This window comes from Molossus molossus, unplaced genomic scaffold (genome assembly GCF_014108415.1).
Source record: "Molossus molossus isolate mMolMol1 unplaced genomic scaffold, mMolMol1.p scaffold_m16_p_5, whole genome shotgun sequence".
Taxonomy (NCBI): Eukaryota; Metazoa; Chordata; class Mammalia; order Chiroptera; family Molossidae; genus Molossus; species Molossus molossus.
Window position 1 is genome coordinate 3,661,523 of NW_023425388.1, and position 27,338 is coordinate 3,688,860.

Genomic DNA, 27,338 nt, shown 5'->3' on the forward strand with positions numbered 1-27,338 from the left:
TAAGGAATTTGAAGATGATATCAAGAACTCCCAGCAAACTAAAGCCTGGGCCTGGATGGCTTCAAGGGAGAGTTTTAACAAACTAACACCCATTCTCTTCAAACTATTTCAAAAAATTCAAGAAGAAGGAAGACTTCCAAACTTGTTTTATGAGGCCAGCATAATTCTAATTCCAAAACCAGAAAAAGACACTACAAAGAAAGAAAACTACAGGCCAATATCCCTGATGAACATAGATGCCAAAATTCTTAAAAAATATATTAGCAAATCAAATCCAGCAATACATTAAAAAATTATTCACCATGACCAAATGGGATTCATCCCAGGGATGAAGGCTGGTACAATATTCGTAAATCAATAAATGTGATATGCCACATAAACAAAATGGAAGATAAAAACCATATGATCATATCAATAGACACTGAAAAAACATTCAACAAAATCCAGCACCCATTTTGTTGGTATCAATAGACACTGAAAAAACATTCAACAAAATCCAGCACCCATTTTGTTGGTGTTTGTTTTTATCCTGATAAAAACGCTCAGCAATGTGGGAATAGAGGGATCATATTTCAACATAATAAAGGCCATATATGAAAGCCAACATCATACAGAATGGGCAAAAACTACAAGCATTTCCCTTAAGAGCAGAAACAAGATAGGGATGCCAACTTGTGCCACTCTTATTTAATATAGTACTGGGAGTCTTAGCCACAGCAATTAGACATGAAGAAAAAATAAAAGAGATTCAAATTGGAAAGGAAGAAGTGAAACTGTTATTATTTGCAGATGACATGATATTGTACATAGAAAACCCTAAAAACTTTATCAAAAGTCTACTAGATTTAATAAACAAATTTGGTAAAGTAGCTGGATACAAAATTAACATCAAGAAATCAATGGCATTCTTATACACCAATAAAGAACTCACAGAAAGAGAAACTAAAAAAACAATCCCATTTACCATTGCAACAAAAAAAATTAAGATACATAGGAATAAACTTAACCAAAGAAGTAAAGGACCTATTTGCAGAAAACTACAGGACATTGAAAAAAAAATAGAGGAAGATATAAAAAAGTGGAAACATATACCTTGTTCATGGATTGGAAGGATTAACATCATTAAAATGTCCATTCTACCCAAAGCAATCTATAGATTCAATGCAATACCCATTAAATTACCAATGACATATTTCACAGAACTAGAACAAATACTTTAAAAGTTCATATGGAACCAAAACAAAAAACAAAACAAAAAAAAAAACACCCCCGAATAGCCACAGCAATCTTGAGAAAGAAGAACGAAGTAGGAGAGATCACAATACCAGATATCAGGTTATACTACAGTTACTATAATCAAAACAGCCTGGTACTGGCAGAAGAACAGGCAAATAGATCAATGGAACAGAACAGAGAACCCAGAAATTGACTCAAGACATTAAGCTCAATTAATATTTGACAAAGGTGGCAAGAGCATACAATGGAGTAAAAACAGCCTCTTTAATAAATGGTGTTGGGAAAATTGAACAGCTGCATGCAAAAAAAATTAAACCAGACCACAACTTACACCATACACAAGAATAAACTCAAAATGGATAAAAGACTTAAATGTGACTCATAAATCCATAAAAAACCTAGAAGTAAATGTAGGCAACAAAATTTCAGACATCACACGCAGCAGAATTTTCACTGATACATCACCTAAAGCAACAGAAACAAAGGAAAAAACGAACATATGGGACCACATCAAACTCAAAAGCTTCTGCACAGCAGAAGAAACAACCATCAAAATGGAAAGGGAACCCACTGTATGGGAGAGCATCATTGCCAATGATACATCAGATAAGGGGTTAATTTCCAAAATATATAGAGTACTCATACAACTCAACAAAAGGAAGACAAAGAATCCAATTAGAAAATGGGCAGAGGACCTAAATAGACACCTCTCCAAACAGGATATACAAATGGCCAAGAGGCATATGAAAAAAATGCTCAACGTCACTAATCATCAGAGAGATGCAAATTAAAACAACAATGAGATATCACCTCACACCTGCCAGAACGGCCGCCATCAACAAATCATCAAACAGCAAGTGTTGGCGAGGGTGTGGAGAAATGGGGATCCTAGCACACTGCTGGTGGGAATGCAGACTGGAGCAGCCACTATGGAAAACAATATGGTGTTTTCTCAAAAAATTAAAAATGGAACTGCCATTTGACCCAGTGATCCCACTTCTAGGAATATATCCTAAGAAGCCTGAAACACCAATCAGAAAGAATATATGTACCCCTAGGTTCATAGCAGCACTACTTACAATTGCTAAGATCTAGAAACAGACCAAGTGTCCATCAGGAGATGAGTGGATAAAAAAGCTGTGGTACATATACACAATGGAGTACTATGCAGCTGTAAGAAAGAGAGATCTCTTATCCTTTGAGACAACATGGAGGGACCTGGAGAGTATTATACTAAGTGAAATAAGCCAATCAGAGAAAGACAAATACCACATGATCTCATTTATTTGTGGAATATAATGAACAAAATAAGCTGATGAACGAAACAGACCCAGAGACATAGAAAGGAGTACAGTTCAGACTGAAAAACCTCAGAGGAGGGGGTGGGGGTGGGAACTTATATGCACGTATGCATAACCTATGTCTAATAGACATAGACAACAATGCTTGGGTGGAGGGTGGGATCAGGGGGAGGGTGTCTGGGGGGGGGGAAGGAGAAATATTTGTAACAAAATAAATGAATAAAAAAAAAGAAGTACAAATTGGTTGTTAGACTGATGAACCTCAAAGAGAAGGGGGGGGAGGGGGGAAGAGATAAACCAAATAACTTCTATACAAAAAATAAAATAAAAGAATTAGATTTTACTTCTTAGAAACTGCACAAACAAGAAGATAGTGGAGTCTAAAGTGTTGAGAGAAAAAAAAAAAATCACCAGCCTAGAATTCTGTATCTTGTGAAATTATCCTCCCAAAGTCAAGGAGAAATAAAAACCTTCTCAGACACACAAACAATGAGGTAATTGTCTTCAGCAGACCTGCCTTGCAAGAAATAGTCAAAGAAGTTCTTCAGAAAGGAGGAAAATGATATGGGTCAGAAACCTGAATCTATATGAAAAAGGAAGAGTACTGCAGAATGAATAAGTGAAGGTAAAATAAAAACTTTTACTTTTATTATTCATAATTGAGCTAACAGATAATAATTTATTTAAAGTAATAATAGCAATCATGTATTAGATTATTATAGCTTATGTATAGGTGAAATTATTGGCAGTTATGATATAAGGAATGGCAGAAAGAATTTGGAATATTTCATTATTATAAGGTAATATAGCATTATTTGGAAGTGGATTGGATTAGTTGTAAATATCACAAACTCTAGGGAAGCCATTAAAAACCGTTTTAAAGAGTATAACTGATATGCTAAGAAAGGAGAGAAAACGGAATCATAAAATACTCAATTAAAATCACAAATGCAGAGAAAGAGTGGAAGACAAAAATAGAAATTACAAAGGCAATGATAGCAAACAATAAAAAATATGGTAGATATTAACTCAACTATATCAATAATCACTTTAAATGTCAATGATCTAAACACAAATTAAAAGATAGAGATTGTCAGAGTGGATCGAAAAACAAGACACAACTATATGTTGTCTATAAGAAATCAACTTGAAGTATAAAGATAGATATAGATTAAAAGTAGCCCTGGCCGGTTTGGCTCAGGGGTTAGAGCGTCGGCCTGCGGTCCAGAGAGACCTGGGTTTGGTTCCCACTAAGGGCATGTACCTCGGTTGCAGTTTGTCCCCGGCCCTGGTTGGGTCATACGGGTGGCAGCCACTCGATGTGTTTTTTTCACGTCGATGTTTCTCTCTCTCTCTTCCTCTCTCTCCCTCCCGCTCTGTCTGAATAAAAAATGGAAAAATGTCCTCAGGTGAGGATTAAAAAAAAAAAAAAAAGTAAAGGGTGAAGAAAGATATAGCATGCTAACACTACCCAAAAGAAAGCAGAGCAGCTTATTTTTATTTTTATTTATTTTTTGATATTTTGTTCAGATAGAGTGGGAGAGAGAGAGAGAGAAAGAGAGAGAGAGAGAAACATCGACGTGAAAGGGACACATCGAGTGGCTGCCACCCGCACGACCCAACCAGGGCCGGGGACAAACTGCAACCGAGGTACATGCCCTTAGCGGGAACCGAACCCGGGTCTCTCTGGACCGCAGGCCGACGCTCCAACCGCTGCCAGAGCAGCTTATTAATGTCAGACAGAGCAGACTTCAGGGCAAGGAAAATGATCAGGGATAAAGAGGGGCATTACGTAATGATAAAGGGGTCAATTCTCCAAGAAAGCATACCGATGCATAATATGTATGCGCCTAACAACAGAGCCTCAAAACACATAAGGCAGAACGCATAGAACTGCAAGGGGAACTAGATGCGCCCGCTGTTCCAGTGGATCCGACACTCCCCCTGAGAAAACGGACTGCTGCCGCAGGCAGGGCGTTAGCAAGGACATAGCTGGACTCAGTGTCACCTTAATCAATGTACCTGAATCTATAGAATACTCATGATGCACTATAAACACATATATTTTGTGCCCCGTCATCCGAGAGGACCTACAAGAAACGACCCTCAGGAACAGCAAGCATGCCGTAACACCCAGACCTGGGTTTCTGATACAATTTATCCTTCAGTAAAAGGAACCAGGGCTCTTTGGAGAAACAGCTGGTCCTAGGACGAGGGCAGGACATATACAGACGGGTCTGGAGAGCCTGGCGGTCCCAGAAGGGAAGGACATGCTCAAAATGAACCACCGGTGAGGTGTGTGAAAGGTGGACAGCGGCCAACGGAAGGCGCTCCCCAGGCCTAAGGCTGAAGGTTCTGAGCAAGGAAATAAAGGAGCATTGAATTATAACTCCAAGTATAAAGTTAACCTCCACAATTCCAATCTGATATAGATGAATGATTGAATACATTAATAAATGAGGAAGAAGGGACCGATCTCCCCCGCAGAAGGTCCCGCATAACTTAGGAAGCTCCTCCGGCTCCAAGGAGAGGGAGTAAGAGCCCCCACCCGTGGAGTGTGCGGTATGAGGACTGCCCTCCAACCCAGCCCTGTGGAGAGGGGGAGAAAAAGTAACCTTCCAGTGGAGAAACCTGACGAACATGGCCTCAGGCAGGTGACCAAAGCCACTGTCAACAGCCATAAATCATACTGACAGTTTGTACACTGATAAGGATGTGATAAAAATAGCACTGCACCCCTGTGGTCTTCCAACAACGTGAAACCCCAGACTTATCACGAGAACAACATCAGACGGGTGACTGTGGGGCACATGACCACGAAAGGTCACGTGGGATCCTGGAGCAGAGAAATGGGACATCAGGTAAGGACTAAGACCATCACAATAAGTCATGAACTCTGTTACTAAGTGTCAATGTTGGTTCATTCATGGTGACACATGTGCCATGTTAACGGGAGGGCAAACGGGTCGCCAGGTAGAAGGGAACTCTCGGTACGAGGGTCTCAGTTTTTCCGAAAATCTGAAATGTTTCTAAAAAACAAAGTCTATTGAAAAGGAACGAATTTAAAATGAACCACCCGCTGCTGCGCAAAGCAGAGCTGAAGCTCTCCAACACGAAGCTGAACCAAACAGCAGACGCAGGACGCCCCCCACACACCGCGTTTGCACCGGACAGTGGCCAGAAGGTAGCGCGAGCTCCTGGGAGAAGCGGCCCAGCCGGTCTGGAGAGGTCACGGCGGGGCTCTTTCCCTGTCTCCATCCGGTTGGGGGTTACGCCAACTGTTCACTTGATTTAACTAAATGAGCGGACACCATCCGTGTTCTTTTCTGCCCAATTCAAGGAAGCCCCGTGACAGTGTTGTAGCTCACTGTCCTTAGAATCCAACTTGTCTTTGAGCTGCCCTAATTAACAACCTCAGAGACAGCAAGATGAACAATGGGGAATGTTATAGAGGGCTTTAGCCCCATAAAAATTACCCAGAGTTTGACCTTCACTGGGAATTTGAAAAGCAACATCCTTCAAGAAAAGGGAGGACAGAAACGGCCCCAAGGCCAGAGTGTCCTGCATGCTCTGTAAAGATACTGATAGGGAGAAACTGAAGCTCCCTTTACCCCATAAAACTGTAACTGTCAAACATGTGTGTATTGCACCTGACTGACCGCTGATATCCGTCTCGAATTTGTTAGTTTTTAAAACTTGGATAATGGAATGAATAGCAGGACAGATGTGTGCTGACCCAGTTCACCCAGTTCCCTTTCGCCTCAGCTCCCTCCCCCCTCCGTTCCCTCCTGCTTATCGCTAACTGCCTCCGCTTCTGTACACGCAGCTTGCTTGCTCTGCTAAACTCCTGAATGACCCCTGCCCTATATAAGCAACCCTCCCCCTGAGCCCGGGGCTGCAGTTCTCCTCTGTGTAGGTTGGCTGCAGTCCCTGCGCACGTAATAAAACATCCCCAAAAACTGAAAAATGGAGTCTGAGTGTGGTCGATCTCCTGGGTTACAACAACAGAAAGAAGACGGGGATGCATGGAGAATGAATCAGAATGTGTGTCCACATGGATAAATATAAAAACAGTGTTGGATTTTAAAAAGGAATTTGCCAAGCAATACCTAAAATATACCAGTTTTTAAAATTTACCATCATAAAACAAGCCGTATCTTGCTTACAGACTTATAAAATATAGTCCAAGTATAAAGACACCCATGAGTTATCAATAATGAATTTGTGCCTGGCCCCTTGGCTCAGTGGTTGAGCGTCATCCTGTGCACCAAGAGGTCACTGGTTTGAATTCCCGGTCAGGGCACATGTCCAGGTTGTGGGGGGCATGCAGGAGGCGGCCACTCGATGTTCTCTCATCGATGTCCCTGTCTCTCTCTCTCGCTCTCCCTTCCTCTCTCTTTAAAAACAATAAAGAAAAAAATTAAAATGATGAATTCATGATAGCAGCTCTGCAGAGGGAGGAAAGAAACACGATCGAAGAGGGGGAGGAAGGGGTTCACTTCTACCCAAAACGTTTATGTCTATAAACACACTGCAAAATGTAAAGTTGTGATACAGTTGGGCTCATGACATTATTCTCTAGTCTTGTTTTTTAGTTTTGAAAACATATATATATATATATATATAGTTTGCACACACACACACACCTGTAAGAACCGTAGCAGCCGAGGAGAGCTAACACGTTTTGTGCCCGATCCTCGGCCTCCGTGTCCGGACGAAGACGCACAGGTTCTCGGCACTAGAGAAGCCCCTGGCTTCTCCTTTCTCGAGAGGGTTCTCACTCAGAGGCTGATGACCTCTGTGTTTCACCAGCCCCTCGTTAACATTGTATCTTTCACGAAATGTGATCAGCAGGTTCCCTGGAAGGTAAATGACATCTGTTGACAAGGCTCTTGTGACCCCCCCCCCTCCAGCAGTCAGATCCGCAGGTCAGCGGGACGCCAGGCGGCTGCTCTGTTGGCCCAGCTCGCGCCCAGCTCTGGGGTCCATGTCGTGCCAGGGGAGATGGGCCTGCCCGGGCTGGCTGCAGGGAGACACCTGAGAACAAGCCGACCTCCGAGCATTTTGAGGAGGAGCTGTGGGAAGTTGCTAAATGGCTCTGGATAGTGCCTGGGAGCCCAGGATGGGAATCGAGAAGCCTAGGTCAGCGGGGGAGGGGTGGGCCTTTGAGAAGCCTAGGTCAGCGGGAGAGGGGGTGGTGGGCCTGTGAGAAGCCTAGGTCAGCGGGGGAGGGGTGGGCCTTTGAGAAGCCTAGGTCAGCGGGGGAGGGGTGGGCCTTTGAGAAGCCTAGGTCAGCGGGGGAGGGGTGGGCCTGTGAGAAGCCTAGGTCAGCGGGGTAGGGGGTGGGCCTGTGAGAAGCCTAGGTCAGCGGGGGAGGGGGTCGGTCTGCGCAGTGTGGGGAGGCTGGCACCATGAGCTGAGACCAGGGGCTGGGAGCTTGGTCTTGAACATGGGACGTTGGGAGCCTTTGGAAGTCCGAGTCCAGAAGTGGGCAGTTGTGTGTTGAATCCATGTTTGCCTCGCTCTGGGCGTGAACACTAACACCTGTTCTTCTGGAAACGGACTGGAAGGTGGCAGAAACCCAGGAGCAGAGAAATGGAGAAGCACGACCTTGAGCGGGGTGACAAGGTCGCAGTACTTCTTTAATCCTTCTGGGACTCTCCCTTCCTCCCAGTGCTGTTGCCCCCCCCTCCCCCAGCGGCTCTCACCTGGTCACCCAGCAGTCTCTTACTTGGTCACCCGGCCTCGCCCCTCTCCTGTCTGCCCTGCACAGGCTGCCAGAGGAGCTTGCTGTCCTCCCCCTGCAAAGTCCCACAGGTCTCTCTCCGCGAAAGGCTCACCTGGACTTCTAGTAACACACACATGCGAGACCCTCCACAGTTTGCGTTTTCTATTTCTGTGCAACTACCTGTCACCAATGTAGAAGTTTAAAACCACGCACATCTATCGCTCAGTTTCCGTGGGTCTGGAGTCCGGGTGTGGGTTGGCGTGTCCTCTGCCCAGCATCTCACCAGGTGAAGCCACCTTCCTCAAGGTGGTAGCCAGAGCTTCCGTCTCGCACGAGGCCTGCGGGGTCCTCTTCCGAACCCATGTGCTGTTAGCAGAATCCGTCTCCTTGCGGTTGTAGGACTGAAGTCCCTTTCGCTAGTAGCCTCTTGGCTGGGGACTGCTCTCGGCTTGCAGAGGCTGCGCTTAGGTCCCTGCCACGTGGCCCTCCTCTCCTGACCTGGCAGTTCAGTCTTCCTGGCCAGCTGGGGACCCCGGCTTGTCTCCTTTGAGCGCTCGCCTGATTGATTAGGTCGGGCCGAGCCAGGATGCTTTTCCTTTTGCTGAGCTCAAGTCAACGGAATAGGGCACCGAGTTCTATTTGCAAACTTGCTTTTTCCATTTAAGTATAATCATGGGCGTGATGCCCTATGGGACTAGCAGGCCTGCCCACACTCAGGGGAGGGGTTGTCTAGGGCTTGTCCACCTGGGGGTAGTGTGGGAGTCTCAGGCCCCCCCCACCCCAGCTCACAGTTCCCTTCTCATCTACCTCGTCCGCTAAGCCCTGCCAGGCTGCTGCTAAGCCCGACTCAGTGAGCGATCATCTCTCCAGACCAGGACGCCCACCTGCTGAGCTCCCTTACCTCTCCACATGGCCCTGCCTGGCCTGCCCAGGTCACCTCCTGTGACTTCAGCCTCTACCCCAGAACTTGGGTCCCCACGCAGAGCAGTCTCCTCCGTCCCCTTGGTGTGTACAGCTCAACACAGGCAGCAGGGGGCGCTGCTGGCCTTGGCCAGGGGCAGCCGCATCCTTGCCCCGCTCACCTCCCCAGCCTCCCCGCTGCCTCCAGGCGGTCAGGACCCTGCACCAGGAGGCGGTGGGACGCGCTGTAGCCTGGGGTCTCCGGTGTCCCACCTGTCACTGCAGGTGGGTGGCAGAGGTCAAAGGCAGGGCTCCCAGGGCCAGGCCCCCACCTGCTGGCGTCCTGGGATCAGGGTGAGGATGCAGTTAGGCGAGTGGTGCCTAGCTAGGGCGGGGCCTGGACCACCCCTTCTCTTGTTCTTTGCTTGTCCCCGAAGACGCTGTAGCAGCCACATCGACCCAGGGTCTTCCCTTCAGGGTGGTCTCAGGAACGTGGCAGGATCACTCTGGTCTCAGGAACGTGGCAGGATCACTCTGGTCTGCGGGGTGGGCTCCAGGCCACACACTCTGTGCCCAGGCTCCAGGCGGGGCTTGTCTGTCTGGCAGCTTGCAGGGGCCCTCTTGCCTGGCAGTCGGCTGACCTGGCCCACAGGCGAGGCCGGGCATCCCGGAGGGCAGCCGTGAGCGCCTCCCCCCATCGCAGTTATTTCCAGGCGCCTCGCCCGGAGCTGTGTGGGTGGGCGCAGCGTGTTTAGAGGTGCCGGCCTCGGTCAGCTCACCTGTGCTGCCTCCCGTGCCTGGTTCTGCAGCGTGACCAGACTGTAAGAAGCATCCACACACCTACTTATGAGAACCTCTGCAAAGCAAATCACTGTCACGATTTCACAACCTCCCACGAAGACCCCAAACTGAAGCTGGCACTATTTTTACCTGATAAAAATCATGATTTCAAATGAACTCAGTTAAAAGAAGTTATTGGGCAACTGAGGCTGTAATAGAAGCACCTGAAAAGCGAAGTCTGTGGAAGACATGACCGTGCCCCGACGATGTAAGACCTGTTTATCATGTTTGCTGGAGAGTCTGTGTAGCTTATTCCTCAATTATAATGGATGGACTTCACTCCAGGAACAATATTGTATCTCTAAACCAGCCCATGTGCATACTTGTAAACAATAAAATAATTGTGCAAAACTAAAACAATAAAATAAAATAAAATAAAATAAAACGTGTTTCTATAAGAAAAAGAATGGTATATGTTTTAGTATAACTTGCAGGGGAAATGTTTTAGAAACTTCAGAAATAAAATAAACCTTGCAGAAAGTGTTTTGTTTTTTTCTTTTTTTCCAACAGTTGATTCATTTCAAATGCATCAGTGCAAATGTATTTTTCTGATCCAAAACGCCACTACTGCTCAAAGTCATGTGGCAGTGTGGGCTGACCCGAAAGACACGCTAAAATCCATTTCATTTACCACTGATTATGTGTGGGTGTATACTGTTCTTGAAGTAGCAGCGTGTTGGTTCTGAATATATAAAGAATTAGTCATATATTAAACTTTAAAGAAATGTGACCCAAGTTGGTTTTTAAAAATAAAACATGTCATGGACATATCAAGTTCTTTTGGAAAAGCTTACTTAGAATGCTCACACTAATTTGGGATACTGTTTGCTTACCGTAATATTATTTTAAGAATGTTATTTAGCCCTGGCTGGTTTGGCTCAGCAGTTAGAACATGAGTCGCAGGTTTGATTCCAATTAAGGGCATATACTTTGGTTGCTGTTCCTCCCCGGCCCTGGTTGGGTCATGCAGGTGGCAACCAGTCGATGTGTCTCTCTCACATTGATGTTTCTCTCTTTCTCTCACACCCTCCCACTCTAATGATAAATGGAAAAATATCTTCAGGTGAGGAATTAAAAAAAAAGTGTTAAAGTGTTTTCACTTGAAAAATGTTTTCACTAGGCTATGATCAGAGTTAAGACCTTCTCCCAACTTCTGTTCATTGTCCAAGATTTCAAGTTTTTCCTTTACCTTGATTTTGAAAAATTTAAGACATGCAGTTGGATGCGTTTGGGGGCAAACGCTAACCTGTTTCACTCCCGCTGTGTGCTTCTGGGACCATTACTGTGCTGCTCTCCCAGTCCAGGCCAATCCCATCACCCGGAAAGTCCTCTCACGCCCTCCCAGTCGCTGACCTTCCAGTCAATCACTCTGTTTTGAGGATGAAATTGAAAAACAAAGATGGTTTTTTTCTGTTCTAATCTATTGTCCACACCAACATAATTATGTCTCTTTCTCTCTCTCTTCATTCTTATTGCTCTAGCTGCCTGGAAATTTGTTGGATTAAAATACTGAAATGCTTATAGTTCTACTCACTAGAAAGAAGTGAACATGCCTCACGACTTGTCTGTTCTTTCTCAGTGACCTTTCACTCCTCTGCCTCTGAAATCCCCACCCATCCACCCATCCACCCATCCATCCACCATCCATGTATCCATCCATCCATCCATCCATCCATCCATCCATCCATCCTCCATCCATGTATCCATCCATCCACCCATCCATGTATCCATCCATCCACCCATCCATCCACCCATCCATCCATCCACCCATCCACCTGTCATCCATCCACCCATGTGTCAATCCATCCACCCATCCACCCATCCACTCATCCACCATCCATCCATCCATCCATCATCCATTCATGTATCTACCCATCCACCCATCCATGTATCCATCCATCCATGTATCCATCCATCCATCCATGTATCTATCCATCCACCCACCTATCTATCCATCCATCCATCCATCCATCCACCCACCTATCCATCCATCCATCCATCCATCCATCCATCCATCCATCCACCCATCAATCCACCCATCAATCCATTTATCCATCCACCCATCCATCATCCATCTACTCACCCACCCTCCTATTCATCCATCCATGTATCTATCCATCCACCCACCTATCCATCCATCCATCCATCCATCCATCCATCCATCCATCCATGTATCCATCCATCTACCCACCTATCCATGTATCCATCCATCCATCCATCCATCCATCCATCTATCCATGTATCCATCCATCTACCCACCTATCCATGTATCCATCCATCCATCCATCCATCATCCATCTACTCACCTGCCCACCTATCCATCCACCCACCCATCCATCCATCCATCCATGTATCCATCTATTCATTCATCCACCTATCCATCACCCATCTACTCACCCACCCACCTATCCATCCATCCATGTATCCATCTATTCATTCATCCACCTATCCATCATCCATCTACTCACCCACCCTCCCATCCATCCATCCATGTATCCATCCATCCATCCATGTATCCATCTACTCATTCATCCATCCATCACCCATCTACTCACCCACCCACCTATCCATCCATCCATGTATCCATTTACTCATTCATCCATCCATCATCCATCTACTCACCCACCCACCCACCCACCTACCTACCCACCTACCCATCCATCCATCCATCCATCCACCCACCCATCCATGTTCCATCCATTCACCCATCCATGTATCCATCCATCCATGTATCCATCTATTCATTCATCCACCTATCTATCATCCATCTACTCACCCACCCTCCCATCCATCCATCCATCCATCATCCATCCATCCATCCATCCATCCATCCATCCATGTATCCATCTATCCATCCATCCATCCATGTATCCATCTACTCATTCATCCACCCATCCACCCATCCATCATCCATCTACTCACCCACCCACCTATCCATCTATCCATCCATCCATCCATCCATCCATCCACCCACCCACCCACCCACCCACCCTTCCATGTATCCATCTACTCATTCATCCACCCACCCACATATCCATCTATCTATCCATCCACTCACCCACCTACATACCCGTCCATCTATTCAATCACTGTTGAATGTCTACTGTGAGCTACCAGGAATCCCACCTCCACTTGACTTATGATCTAACAGGAAGACAAACAATTTAACAATTCTGCTAAAAAGACAACACATATTACAGTGGGGAAATATGAGGCACAGTGGGAGATTCAGGAGGAGCAGCTGTGGGTGATTCTCAAGGGGAGAGACAGTGATGGAGCATGTAGAACAAAGCTTAGTAAGTCAATTCATCATCTCAGGAATATTTACTGAGTGTGCAGGCTGGGCATGGCGGCTGCCACTATGGATCCAGACAGAAGGACTGACCTGGGCCTGCCCTCGTGGGCTGCGTATCGTTGTGGAGTTAGCCCAGGCTGGGAGGGGCAGTGAGTGGGGCAATGTTCTAGGCAAAGAAACCATGGGTAACAGTATATAGGAAAGAAAGACCCTGGTGCGTTAGAAACCCTGAAAATGGCACTTAACCAGAATATGAATGTCAGCCAGAGGGGTGCCCTACTGGTCCTGAAAGAGCGAGCTGTGAGCAGCAACCCCTGGGCCCTCCTTTGAGGAGCAGAATGGTCACGGAATCTCTAATCAGAATCCGAATGCAGACTCCACATCTCAGTCACTTGCAAATCAGTTCCTTCTTTCCTAAACAAGGCCTCCATTTAAATGACCTTTGATCTTTCGCCAGCTGGGGGGAGGGAGTGTGAAGAGGAGGCCTGTGAGCGAGGTCCGCCCACCTGATGGCGCTGTAACGCTCAGATGTGGCTGGAAGACAGCCCACAGGGATGGCCTACTTGAAAAAAACTCCCTGCATGTCCTGCTTTTGCATCGGAAGGCGGGGAAATGGGGGAAGAAAGAGTGTTTCTTACTGATACTCTAAACTTCTGCCCAAAGAATTTTAAGGTAAATTACTTATGTGTAGTTTTCATTTGAATTGCTGAGCTTGAGATGTGTGTTACTGCACAGGCACTTGGTATATGGAGGCCAAGAGTCCACAGGGTTCTGCAGAGCTTAGCCCCGACTCATCTCTGGTCCTAACATGTCCATACAGTGTACTTGACTCTTTGCAATTTAATATTTAATGAACCTGTTTACTTTGTAGTGAGTGCGGCACATTTCTCCTGCAATTAAAGTTCCCTGAGCACCGGAGTCTCCTGTGGGCACTCACTCACACGCCTGCACACGTGCCGATTGCGCATCCCAACATTCCCTGCTGCACGAACATGAGGCTTGCCCGCTGTTCACCACCCTTCACTGGGTGGAGCACCTGTTTCAGGGGCTCATCTCTGCTTGGCTGGCCTTAAGCTACTTACTGTCAGGTGAGAAATACATTCTATCAAAACCTATTTAAGAGACACGTCCCATCTGCGGCAAAGGTGTTCTGCACAACCCTGCAAAAGTGTCTGTCATTTCTGCATTTTACTGAGCCCTCTCACAAGCAAGGCCAAAGAGACACGGGAGTCCCAGGCAAGCTCATGATTGAGGGCCTTCCTGTCCGTCAGCCTGGGGACCAGCGACTGAGCACCGTTGGTATCGGAACCTCAGCTGAGACTGCCCCATATACCTGCCACAGGGCAACTTATCAGACATTATCCAGAAGGAAGAGGTTTGCTGATCCGTCGTGATTTCTGCTCTCGGGTCTGCTGGCGTCACCGGCACATTCCCTCGGTTGTGGGAGGGGACCTGCTGGGAGTCCGGTGTAACTGACCACACTTCTCACCCTGATTCCAGGGTTATTTATGAAATAGGATTCCGGACCCCAAGCTTCACAAGCCACTTGTGGTCATCGCTGGGCTCCCAGCCATTCAAAAGGACAATAAATGACAGCCCCTCCTCCCTGGTGGTCAATTCGCGGATCTGTGCTCAGTCATCAGACTGGACAGATGGGACTGAAGTGCAGATTTTGCCAACATGTTTAAGCCTCAAATACACGGGGCTGTGAATGCGCTCACGGAGGGAGAGGAGCAGCGGCCTTTGTGGACAATGATTAATGTTCACCTCGATCAAGACGAAGGCCATTTGCCGGAGTTCAGCAAATCGATCCCGGGTGAGGTGCCTTGTTGGGCACAGAGAGCCCCCCTCCCCCCGTGTAAGAAGAGTTCCCCGTGAAAGGTGCCTGGAATTCAGACAGGGGCTTCCAGACAGACTCCGGACCAGGTCCCAGGGGCGTTTTTCTAACACCAAAGAGCACCTTTGGAATTCACAGCCACAAATGTTGCTGTTTAGGGGGGTGCCGGTGGAGAGGGTTCCCCATCAGTGTCCTCTGCTGGACAAGAGAAACAGACTTCGATCTGAGTTTCCTCCGTTGTCCCCTTTACTGAGTGACATAAGTCAGTGTGGTTGACCCTCCGGGAACCACAGCTGAGAAGCAGCAGTTTCTAACCGCAAACTGGTGAAGGAATGTGTCCTCCCAAGACGGAGGGCATCTAAGGGTTCACAGACTGATCGTTAGAAAGAAAGGGACAAACAGGTCACTTTTCCATAAGGGCATGTTGTGTTGGTTTATTATAGAATGCGGTTAAAAAATAGTCTGAGGTTGGCCTCTCCAGTTTAAAAGCACTTGACCAGGAACACTTGGATCTAGGCGACGGTCTCTCCTGCACCTGCCCCCACCCCCAAGTACTGTAAACAGGGTTTTGAGAACATTCATTTCTTGATAGGAACAACCGAACCTATTCACTCCTTAAGGAGAAGCACCTTCCCAGCTTCCAAAGCATGCACTGTTACTTGGCATTAGGTATTTCAAAAGGACAAACTTTGTTATGGTATTTTAAGGCCAAAAGTTAATACCTGTTTACCAGACATACACATGACAACGAGGAAAAAGTCACAGACGTTGACTGAGTGTACCAGTTCCATCGGGAATGAGTGGGGAAGGCACTGTGTCCCTCACGTCACCGCACACCCCCCGTCCACTCACATGCTTTGAATTCAAGTCCCGTCAAACACCGTAATGGTGTTTTCTATGACACACGAGTCCAGGCGGTTACTACAGCTCACTGTTCTTCCAGGCCACGTGTTTTCACCCGAGAGCACAACAGGTATGGATAATACACCATCAGCTTTATTTACAAGTTCATCTCCATGTTTTAGCAGAGTAAAGAAAAAACAAATCAACTGTCCTAACCAATAATTCCCAACGGTTTTGGCTGTGACTCATGATAAACCACCATGTGAAAGAAACAGATGAGACCGCTGTGCGGCCCGGACCCCTCAGCTGACATGCCTCACCCCCTCGAAGTTGGCAGTGAAACTGCTGTTCTCTGATTTCGGAAGCGAACCCCCACGGAGGGGCGGCCGATGGGCTTCAGTCCACGCAGGCTCCACGCGCGCCAGGCGGTGCCCACGGGCGGGCTCCGGGCACGGCCACACAGTGCTGTGTGAGGAGTCGAGGATCTAGAAAGGCGCCAGCTTCCAAATGCTCTCCTATCGTCCCAAAACATGCAGAACACGAGGGTGGAGCTCTACGGACAGAGGTTAGTTCTGGAGCTCGGGAATACACATGCACGGCCGCGGGGAGGGGCGGGGGAGCCCTGGTTTGCACACTGCACTGTGGTTCTCACCACCTTCCTGCCTCAGACACTTCGTGGTCACGAGGTGCCTCTCCCACCAGGAGAGGGTCCCCCTGGAGGGCTGCGTGGGAATGGACCCGGGTCCCGGACCCACTGACCAGCCTGCCCTTGGCAAACACAGAACCCACCGGAAAAGAACAAGTACAAACACTATCATTATCGGGTTTTCTCGAGTGTCCTTGTGCGATCACTCCAGACGCAGTGATGGGCCCAGGACATTCCCGGGACCACGGACAGTGATGTGCAGGATCAGAACCAGGACGCAAAGCCTGGACCCTCTTCTGAGCAACGTGAACTGGCACCTCCACCACCGTGATCACGGCTGCCAAGTCGTGACCGGCCACGTTCACAGTAAAACATTCCTTCCCGTGAATATGAGTTGGAATTCTTCGTCCGGGGGCCGGTTCAGCTTAAGTGGATAGGTGTGTACTCCGGCCTTCTGGTCTGGATGATCTTGGGTTTGGGTCTCTTCATTCTTTCCATCTCGTCCTCGTTCTCCTGGTCACTCTCACACACGTGGACCACCACGCTGGGAGTGGTGTCGGTCGCTGCGTGCAGTTCATACTTCTCCCCTAGAGAAAGAGATGAGCCTCAGGGTAACTGGGGCAGCAGCAAAGGAGCCACAAAGCCGGGGCACATGGAAAGGCACCTGGGGCCTGACTGCCAAGCGTCCGGGCACTCTCAGTGGGAACTGAGGGACCAGCCAGGCACGCTCTGGACCAGCATGTCTCCTCCTCCTCTGCTTGTGGCCAGGGAAGGTGCTTCTACTCATAAAAAAGATGGATGCCTTGTCTCTATCGCACAGGTGCGACTGGATGTGACTGTAACTGCGATTGAAAGGTGCAAGAGTGTCATCTGTCAGGGGAGAGTCACGGCGGAGGGTCAGACAGATCACTCGGGACCTTGGCCAGGATGCTCGTGGCGAATCCTAGCAACCTACCCGTCACTCACAACCCAGGGAGGCGGGTGTGGGGCCGTATCTGCACAACCTCTGCCGTTTCCTAGGCTGCGAAGCACAGCCGAGACATCAAACACCCTAGTCAAGCTCATTGTTAAGTGAGTGAAGGTCAAACTGATTCTATGATACCTATTTTCTTAAAAAGCTTCTCAAATAAGCCTTCTGCAAAGCAGTGGTGGATTCTAGAGTGTGAGGAATGGCCCTGGCCAGTTTGGCTCAGCGGTCGAGCGTGGGCCTGCGGACCACAGAGTCCCGGGTTCAGTTCCCGCTAGGGGCACGTACCGCAAAAAAAAAAAAGAGTGTGAGGAATTGTCGTCAGCAGTCTGACACTGCTCCCCGCAGAGACCCCGACTCCTCCTGCTCTAGCCCCGGGGACTCCAGCCCTCGGCTCTGCTGACCGCCTTGGCCAGGGGCTGCCAGGAGGAGCACACGCCTCAGACGGGCCACGTCCACCTTGACCTTCGCGCGCGATCAGCAGTAACGTGATCTGTGCTTTTCCACCACAAAGGAGACTCTAGTCTGGGCGATGTTTTCAGAAATGTAATCTTTCCAATATGAAACTGCTGATGGTTCAAGAAATTAAAACCCTCCACCCAAAGGGACATCCGATCGCTGGTTGAGGGGAAACAAGGAGCTCATGGTCTCAGCATGTCCATTTGCGGCATGGATCAGGCAGGAGGGGGGCTCACACCTCTTCCCCCCAAAACCCCCTCACACCTGCTTCCTCACCGGAACCGCTATCTGACAGGCCAGGAACCACTAACATTTTATTGTTCCCCCAAAACATGAACTGAGTGCTGTCTATGGGCCAGGCACTACTGGAGTTGCTTTTTTTTTTTTTTTAATCCTCACACGAGGATATTTTTCTATTTATCTTCAGGTAAAGAGAAAGACAGAGACAGGGAAAGAGGGAGAAACATAGATGTGAGAGAGACACATCGACTTCTTGCCTCTAGTACGACCCCGACCAGGGCCGGGGACAAAACTCAACCAAGAAACGTGCCCTTGGCTGGAATCGAACCCAGGACTCATTGGTCCCCAGGCTGAAGCTCTAACCCTGAGCCAAACTGGCCAGGGCTGGAGTTGCCTTTTACTGGATGAGCTCACATACCGCTCACAAGTGCACGGGGGATCGACACCCGTTTCGGAGGGGGAGCCGGGGCGGGCGCCGGTGTCCCCAGTGCCCACAGCGGTTCCCGCGGAGGGCTGGGGCCTCCGCTGTCTCGGGTGGGCTCCGTGGGCGCAGCCTGGGGGAGGGGCTCTTTTCGCTGCATCCCTCCCACACCGAAAAGGGCTGTGCGAATCGATCAATGGACAGAACTGCCTTCTCTGAACATTTCTAAAGGTGTGTGTGTGTGTGTCTGTTCCCTTCCATAGGCCAACTCTCATCCCCACCAGGAGCGACAGGACCTGGGTCTTCAGCAGCCCACCCAGACCGTGCTCAGTGGGCGAGGGGGTGGAGTCACGTGATGCAGGCCAGGAGGGGTCGGTGTCGGTCCGGGGTCGGTCCAGGAATGAAGCCAGAGGCAGGCCCGCAGCCTCCCGCACGGTTCCGCCGAACGGAAGATGCAGACGGAGCCGGTCCACACCGCGTCAAGCCCACGGGTGGGAGGACAGGGGGTCAGCCCGCCCCGCCCGAGGGCCGCTCACCTGGCCCGAGCTTGGAGATGGCGTATAACAGATCGTAGTTGATGACCGGGGTGGCGTCTTCCACTTGCTTCCAGCCCACGGGCGGCGAGGCGGGAGGGGAGATCAGGAACTGCTTGTCGGGGTTCGGCGGGGCCAGGTGGGAGCTCCCGATGTGGAGAGTCTGGGGGGAAGGAAGACGGGCAGATGCGGCAGCGCGGAAGGACACCCGAGAACGCGGGAGTGAGGGGCTGCGTGGCAGGGCGGCGCACGGTCTCAGGGTGTCAGCGCTGGCTCCGGGGTGACCGTGACTGGAGCCCGCCCAGGGCCGGGACTCACGGTACTCAAGCTCCACCGAAACGGACGGAAAATGAACAGAGGCGGCCTTTGTGTCAGTGGAAAAACTAAAGCCGCTGTCGTCAGGGTCAGGATGAATCCAGAACCCCCTCCTCCCAGCTCCCTCTACGGGAGGCAGAACCGGGTCAGGATGAATCCAGAACCCCTTCCTCCCAGCTCCCCCTACGGGAGGCAGAACCGGGTCAGGATGAATCCAGAACCCCCTCCTCCCAGCTCTCCCCACGGTAGGCAGAACCGGGTCAGGATGAATCCAGAACCCCCTCCTCCCAGCTCCCCCTACGGGAGGCAGAACCGGGTCAGGATGAATCCAGAACCCCCTCCTCCCAGCTCCCCCTACGGGAGGCAGAACCGGGTCAGGATGAATCCAGAACCCCCTCCTCCCAGCTTCCCCTACGGGAGGCAGAACCGGGTCAGGATGAATCCAGAACCCCCTCCTCCCAGCTCTCCCCACAGGAGGCAGAACCGGTTTCGGAGGCGGAGGCGGCTCCAGGCTGATGCTGGTCCCAGGACCCCGCCCACCCAGCGAAACCCCTCCTCTGGGCTCTGAATCAGATGCCAAAAGTGAGGAAGGAGATAAAATAATAACAACAAGGAAAAATAACCTACGATCCCAGTTTGAGGTTAATAAGTTCTACCAGTGATTAGAGGGCTGACCAGAAAGATCCTAATCAAAATCTCACCAGTTTGGGTTTTCTGTGTCCCCATGCCCCCCCGCCCCCCAATTTGCACAATGCATTTACTTGAATAATCAGAAAAGGTCGGGGAGGGCTAAGCAGTTTTTATACGAACCCCACCAAACGCTGAAAGGAGCTATTGTTCACAACTAAGCACCCTGAGTCAAAACCTGCGCCCCGTACACACCACTAGGGGGCAGGGACGGGCGTTCCAGCGAGTTCGCCTCTTCTGCTGTCAGGAAACTTCCCTAGAGGGGGGCTGCTCCCAGACTGGTGAACGCAGAGCCCCATGGGGCTCCCTTTACCAGGGAGCAGCACCCGGAAAGCTCCTTCCCCGCCCCACCAGCCCATTAGGCCCCGTTACACCTTCACGTGGAACTCGCGGGGCGGGCCCTGGAAGGGGGGTTGGCAGGAGGAAGGGCAAACCCAGCTCTGCACTGGCTGCCTGTGCCGAGGTGCGCGCCCAGCTTCAGACCACAATTCGCGGAGGGAGCACCTGCCCAGAGCCACGCTGGTCTGCCGCGTCTGGGCCCTGGAGCAGATTCACCGACACCCACTGCACAAACCCTGGGGGCCCAGTGGCCACGCCCACCCCCTGCAGGCTCCAACCTTTCTCCAGCCGTGCCCTACCCAACCCTTTAAAACACTCCCGGTGTTTTCTGAAAACAGGGGAGACGTGGCACATCTAGAGGATGAACTGGCCTTTCTCGGGATGAATTCCTGGAGTTTGAAATCAGGGTAGGTTATCACGGCAGGGAGCTCCTTTTCCAACAGGGCGGGAGGGGGAAGGGAGGAGCAAGGGTAGCGGTGACCTGCACTCACCTGAGCAAAGTACAGCTTCATCTCCTTCCCGAGAAACTGGGTCTTGTGCAGCTGCAGCCTGGCGTCTGCCGCAGACAGGGGGCTGCTGAAGTTTATTCTCACCCGTTTGAAGCTCTTGAAGTACTGGAAGGTGATGTCCTTGTCATATGTCCTAAAGAGAGATTCAAACTTGGCCTGGAAGACAAAAATGAAAGGAGTTAAAATTTACCTCCACAGGATCCTTGAGTAGATGGCTTGGTGGCATTTCTTATGGGGACAGCGGATCCTTCAACATCTCCAGAGCCCCTCGCTTCTCGGAGAAGACCGAGTTTCTGCCCCTTTCCCTCTAACAGAGGATTTTATAAGAAAGGAAGAATGGATGACTCACTACATCCACTTCACCGGTGGACAGTGGCTCACACTTAAACCACTTCTTTTGGTCACAGAAACATTCTTTTTAACGTAGAATGAGCATTTGCAAAGAGATACCCTCTGGTCACCTGTCACCCCTCAGCCTGAGGGGTGGTTCCTAAGAGCAGTGACCTTCCCCAGCCTGGTGAACTCCATTCCCACTCAGCTTAGGGACTCGTTCAAGTCCATCAAATGTTCCTTCAGGGCTTAGAAGCATGCTGCTCATCGGAGAAAACCGTCTTTGTTGAATTGGAAAACAATGACGTTAATAAGAAGCCTTGCACTTTCTAATGTAAAGGACTGGGGTTAAAAATGCTCCCACTATTGTTTTCTCACCCAACCTGTTGCTCTTTAACTCTCAGAAACAATCCTGGTCTAAAGCGAGTGGGCTGCGTGCCGGCTCCGATCTGCCTGGGCAGCGGCAGTGCTGCAGGGCTCACGGGAAGGGTGAAACCGAATGAGCTCCCAGAACTGACTTGCCAAGTTCAGTGACTACATGTTGAGGTTCAGGACAGAGCTCATCAGCCCCCTGGACAGGCTCTGAGCGAGCCCCCTGGGTGGGAGTTATCAGTAGGGCTGTTGTTGGGGGTGGGGCCTGACCGTCCAGGGCAGGATTCCAGCCAGAGGGGGAGTCGATGAATAGGAAAGCTTTGTGTGTTTTGGCTGACAGGGTGGGGGGCAGCGCGCCTTCCGCAAGGGTGAGTGATGCCCGGAGGAGGCAGCCCCACAGCAGCCTGGAAGGCAGTGTTTCTGCAGAGGGGAGAGAAGAGCATCTTCAGCTTGAGTATTTGGAGCTGGGAAGCGGGGAAGGAACGGGCCTCCGGGGCTTGTCTGCTCCGCAGGGCAGGGCTGCGGGTGGGGGGGTGCCAGCCGCCCGGGGAACTCTACCGGGCAGGTTTAAGGGGGAGTGGAACAACTCAAACTTTCACTCTTCAAATCCCCTGGCTTTTCTTGAGTTTTTGAAAACCTGTGACTTTCCCATGAGGCTGTTGCAGAGGCAGAGACTGAGAAAGTCGCCCTGGGCTTCTCGCGCCCCGTCTCTCAGGCCGGGCAAGTTCCGGGCACCGGGTGTCGGCATGGATTTGGTTTCGCAAGCCCTCGTTAATAGGCATTGTGACTAACTGCTCAATTGTGAAGTTATGATTCATAATTCAGGAGAGATGACTTTGACGGATATTTTTAGAGTCACGTCCGGGCTCAGGACCAGAACACGGGGAATGCGCGCAATCGGTTTCGTCCCTGCTGCTGTCGGAGCCCTCTCATAAACACTCTTATCTGTTCTCATAACTCGCGTCCAGTCACTGCGGCTGCTGGACGGCATCCCTGCCTCACCAAATAGAGCAGCAGCCTCACTCACAGGAGGCTAACAGTAAACACACGTTGGACTTTTACGCACAGAATCTGCTGTAATACCTCGTTCAAATACGGCAGCCCTGGCAAGCACAGTTCACATTATGGAGTTTAATTTGATTTAAAAAAAATAAAGTAACCTTCACACATCCCCATATGGCTTCAAGTATAAAGGACGTAACACGAACACCACCCCCAAACAGAACCTACACAATTCACTCATGTACAATACTGATAAAGATCAATGACGCAGCTGGGTAGGTACTGACGGAAAACCTTACATATTAATCAGATGAAGAAGAACGCTGTAGCAATGCAAATGACCAACTATTAATCACCAACATCGAGAGCTGCTTCCCAGGAGGGACACTCACCCCACACTTAAGTTATTTTTCCAGTTTTATTCTCTGTTGTGGCTGCGTTTTCTCAAGCTAGACAAACCTGGAATTACTACAAACGCACAAATACCTTGACAGCATTTATTTCCTAAGATAAAATCAATTTATCCCGAACTCTAGATGCCAAAGTGAAACATTCTGTTCACTGAGACACCTCTTCTGCAGTGGTTCTCAGCCTTCCTGATGCCGTGACCCTTTAATGCAGGTCCTCACGTTGGGGTGACCCCCAACCATAAAATTATTTTCATTGCTACTTCATAACTGTAACTTTGCTACTGTTATGTCTTAGGCGACCCCTGTAAAAGGGTTGTTCGACCCCCAAAGGGGTTGCGACCCCCAGGGTGAGAACCGCTGAAAGTCTTCACCCCAGTGGAAAACACAGTGCCTGGAGTCGGCCCCAGCTGGTCAAGGGACCTGGGCGGGTTCAAAACTGAGAGCTTTAAAAATCCCTTCACAGCCTTTCCCTCAGGCGACAGCTCGGGGTATTTAAGGCTCAAAGTATCTTGGATTTATTTCAAAAACCCCAGACCCACAAGAGAGCCACAGACCCGAGCCCCACTATCTCAGTTAGCAGTCCCAATCAACGTAATGCTTTGAACACTCGCAAAAAAATCAGTGGAGGAGAAGCCTTACCCTGGTTTCACTTTCGCTGAAGATCTCACTGTTTGCCACACAGGCAACCAAGGAGCTAAAGCTGTAGTTAAAGTTTCTAAAATGCATCTTGCCTGCTCCCAGCGAGCGCGGGAGTCGCCGCCCCAGCCAGGGAGGTCCCTCTGCGAGAGGCTGGGGCTGCGCGCGGAGCCCCGCTTATAAGGCAGCCGGTCCAGCCCCCGGGAGCGAGCGGGGCATCCTGTTTGGACAGCGAATTCCTGAGTCAAGGCCGCGAGCTGGAGGCAGACAGGGACACAGTGTGAGCTCCTGCTGGAAAGAGGTGACGTCAACAGCTGAGTCATCTTCCCTATGCTAATGAGCCGGGCCGGGAGGATGGAAACCGCCCGTGCGCGCAGCTGCTCCGCGGCCGGCCCGGCGGCATAATTTCCACTGCGAGTCACTCCATTCAGCGCTCAGCTCGCTCCGGCCCAGGCTGAACGGGACGCCCTCCTCGGCATGGAAAATGTTACCCAAGAAAAGGAGGAAGGGCCGAAGCGAACTGTAATTAGCCTCCGGGGACTTTTCCAGGCTCTGGGAAACCTGAAACCAGCCTTGGCCGGTTGTGTGATTCCTGTCACTTCCTGAAAAAAACCCATCAAAGTTTCAAATTGGGGTATTAGAGGGAACATCTGAAATCTGTCTTGGTCAATGAACACTGTTTTTTGTTTTGCTTTTTTCTTGTTTAAGTGGAATTCGTTTTGAAATACAGATTTTTTTTTTCTTTTTTCCAATTGAACTTTATTGGGTGAATGTCCTAATTCCCACTTGGATCCCACGGTGGCTACAAGGGAAGGGGATCCTTGTGCAATGGCAGGGTTTTCCCTGGAAAACGTCTCTGTTGTAATTTGAGAACTAGGAGTCTGCAACACTTTGATCCTTTTCTAACAGCGAATGAGTTCAGAGAAAGCTACAAAAACATTTTCGAGAATCTAGTGTCTGAAGTTGGGAAAAGAAACATTAAGAGGTCATCCTGCTTTGAGGATCACAGACTAAAAGGTTTTTTTTTTTGGTACGTGCCCCTAGCGGGAACCGAAGCCGGGACTTTCTGGTCCGCAGGCAGACGCTCCAACCGCTGAGCCAAACCAGCCAGGGCTAAAAGGTTTTCGTTTGCTTGTTTTCATAGGGAAGGATGAAACAGCAGGAAGAATGTCCACTCCAGTTGAAGAGCTGGTCCGACTGCCTGTCTGCAGGTCAGTGTCGAGATGGCTTGAACTTCTAGCCACATGGGTGGTTTAGGTCCTTATGTTAGCCTGGGTCCTGGGTCCTCCCCTCTCTCCTCAAATTCATTATCTCTCAAAAGCATTCTCTAGTCTAGAGCCACACAGAGACACCATTGAAGCTTCCAAAAGTTAAAGCAACCCTACCATTCACATTTAAAGATTAACTTCAAAGAATCATTAACGTCAGCCAATAATAAAAAGAATACATGCAACCGGAAAACACAAGCCGGAACATGAGCTCCTCCAAAGGAGGGAAGGGGAGTCTCGGATGAAGGAGCCTTGTTGAACTTCAAGGCTTGGTGCTCCCTGCCAACTGGAGTTATGGAAGAAACCAGGTATGGTGTTTGCTTTGCCAAATTACCCAAACTCCCAACCCGAAAATACCTAAATGCATATATTCTAAAAAAAGTTTGGAACACCGTGAACGGTACAGTACGCATCAAACACCACGGGGAAACGGGCACAGTGGACGGTGCTTGGATTGTGCCGACTCATGGCGTGTCCTGGAGGCGCACGGACTTGGGTGGTGTTGCGGGTGGTGTGGGTGTGGTAGGTGTTGGGGGAGCCTGAGGGGACAGGAGGAAGAGGCTGGACACGGAACTGCCCTCCACTCCTGCAGAGGGGCTGGACCTTCCCCAAGTGTCCTCCGTCCCCTTCCTGGAGCCTCCTCTGGCAAACAGTCGAAAGGATCAGAGGAGGGAGAAGGGGCTAGTTTCGCTGTCTTCTTTATAAACCGCCATGACAGGAAGTTCAGTTGTGGGGCAGACCTGGGGCATTTCTGTTCACCTGAGACAAGGGTGCTGGGCTCACCCACACTTGCAGCGTTGGCTGCGTGGAAAGAAAGAAAGAATAGTGAGGTATCCGGAGGTTGTTCAACTGTCTCTGCTCAGAGAAACACATGATACATGACTGATGTTCACTGGGCTGCCCCAAAGTTTAACAAAACGTGTCAGCCTGGCCGCTGTGGCTCAGTGGCTGAGCGTCGACCCTGCACCAAGAGGTCGCTGGTTCGATTCCCGGTCAGGGCACATGCCCAGGTTGTGGGCCCGATCCCCAGTGGGGGGCGTGCAGGAGGCAGCCAATCGATGTTCTCTGTCATCGATGTTTCTGTTGTCCTCTCTCTCCCTTCCTGTCTATCTAAAATCAATAAAGAAAAAAAATTGCAAGTGTCGTCCTCTGCCTGCCTTTGAACTGATTTTAAGCTCCCTCTGAATCAGATTCAGTGCCCCTGAGTGCTCCCATTTTTATATCAGGGAAAGGGCTCAACTATATTCTGATATAAAAATGGGAGCACTCGAGGCGATGGTCACCTGTAGGGAGGCTGCAGAGGATGCTATTTGGCAAAAATCACCAGGCCCAAATTACACCGGGACCCTGCACTGGGAGAGAGGGCACCGGGGGCTGGCACAGGCCTCCTGGGCCACAGCCGGGCAGGCGCAGAGCAGGTTCGCGCGCTCGGTGTGTCCGGCCGAGCGGCGTGGCTCCCTCGTGGTGCTACAACCCGGTGGCCAAGGGCACAGACACTCGCCCTGTACCCTGAGCTCACACTGCTTTAATCTCCCCTCCATGTCCTTTGGCCTCCTGACCTGACAGCTTCTGCAGGGACGCCCGTCTCTGACTGCGTGTCTGTCACACGTGGACTTGGATTTCTGGGCATCCTATGCAAAGGAGTTTATTTTGTAAATAGTGGTTTTCCCCACTAAGAATACAAATGGATCCAAAAGCAAGTATTTAAAAAATTGACTTTCAAAATAAAGAAGTGGGACTACATCAAACTAAAAAGCTTCTGCACAGCGAAGGAAACCAGCATCATAGTGAAATGGCAGCCGACTAGACGGGAGACAAACGTCCAGTCAGGGGTTAATGTCCCAAACAGAGAGAGCTCACACAACTCGACAGCAGAGGAGCAAAAAACCTGATTAAAAACTGGACAGAGACTCTGAATAGACATTTTCCCAAAGACATATAGCTGGCCAACACTGCAGGAACAGGTGTTCAAAATTACTAATTATTAGGGAAATGCAAATCAAAACCACAATGAGATGCCACCTCACAGCTGCTCAAAGGACTATGATAAATAAGACAAGAAATAGCAGGTGTTGGAGAGGGTGTGGAGGAAAGGGAACCCTTTCCTACGGGAAGGTAAGTTGGTGCAGCCACCATGGACAACAGAATGGAGGTTCCTTTAAAAATGAAGAACACAGCTACCATGTGACCCAGCGATCCCACTTCTGAGTGTTAACCCGGAGAA

The 27,338-nt window shown here is 49.7% G+C and overlaps 1 protein-coding gene across 2 annotated transcripts in view; it reads right to left on the bottom strand.

The window, feature by feature from the left end:
• Nucleotides 1-15,571: 15,571 nt before the first annotated feature.
• RCAN1 (regulator of calcineurin 1) overlaps nt 15,572-27,338 on the bottom strand; it is an 85,352-nt gene continuing 73,585 nt past the window's right edge. Inside the window, exons 1-4 of one of the 2 annotated variants that reach the window (XM_036243872.1) lie at nt 23,850-23,975; nt 21,079-21,252; nt 19,250-19,409; nt 15,572-17,213 (exon numbers count right to left, since the gene is read on the bottom strand). In XM_036243872.1, coding sequence (XP_036099765.1) covers nt 17,047-17,213; nt 19,250-19,409; nt 21,079-21,252; nt 23,850-23,936 — 588 coding nt within the window. In that variant the 5' untranslated portion in view covers nt 23,937-23,975 and the 3' untranslated portion in view covers nt 15,572-17,046. Of the gene's footprint in view, nt 17,214-19,249; nt 19,410-21,078; nt 21,253-23,849; nt 23,976-27,338 lie in introns of those variants that run through there. The other variant, XM_036243871.1, reaches the window with a different exon arrangement.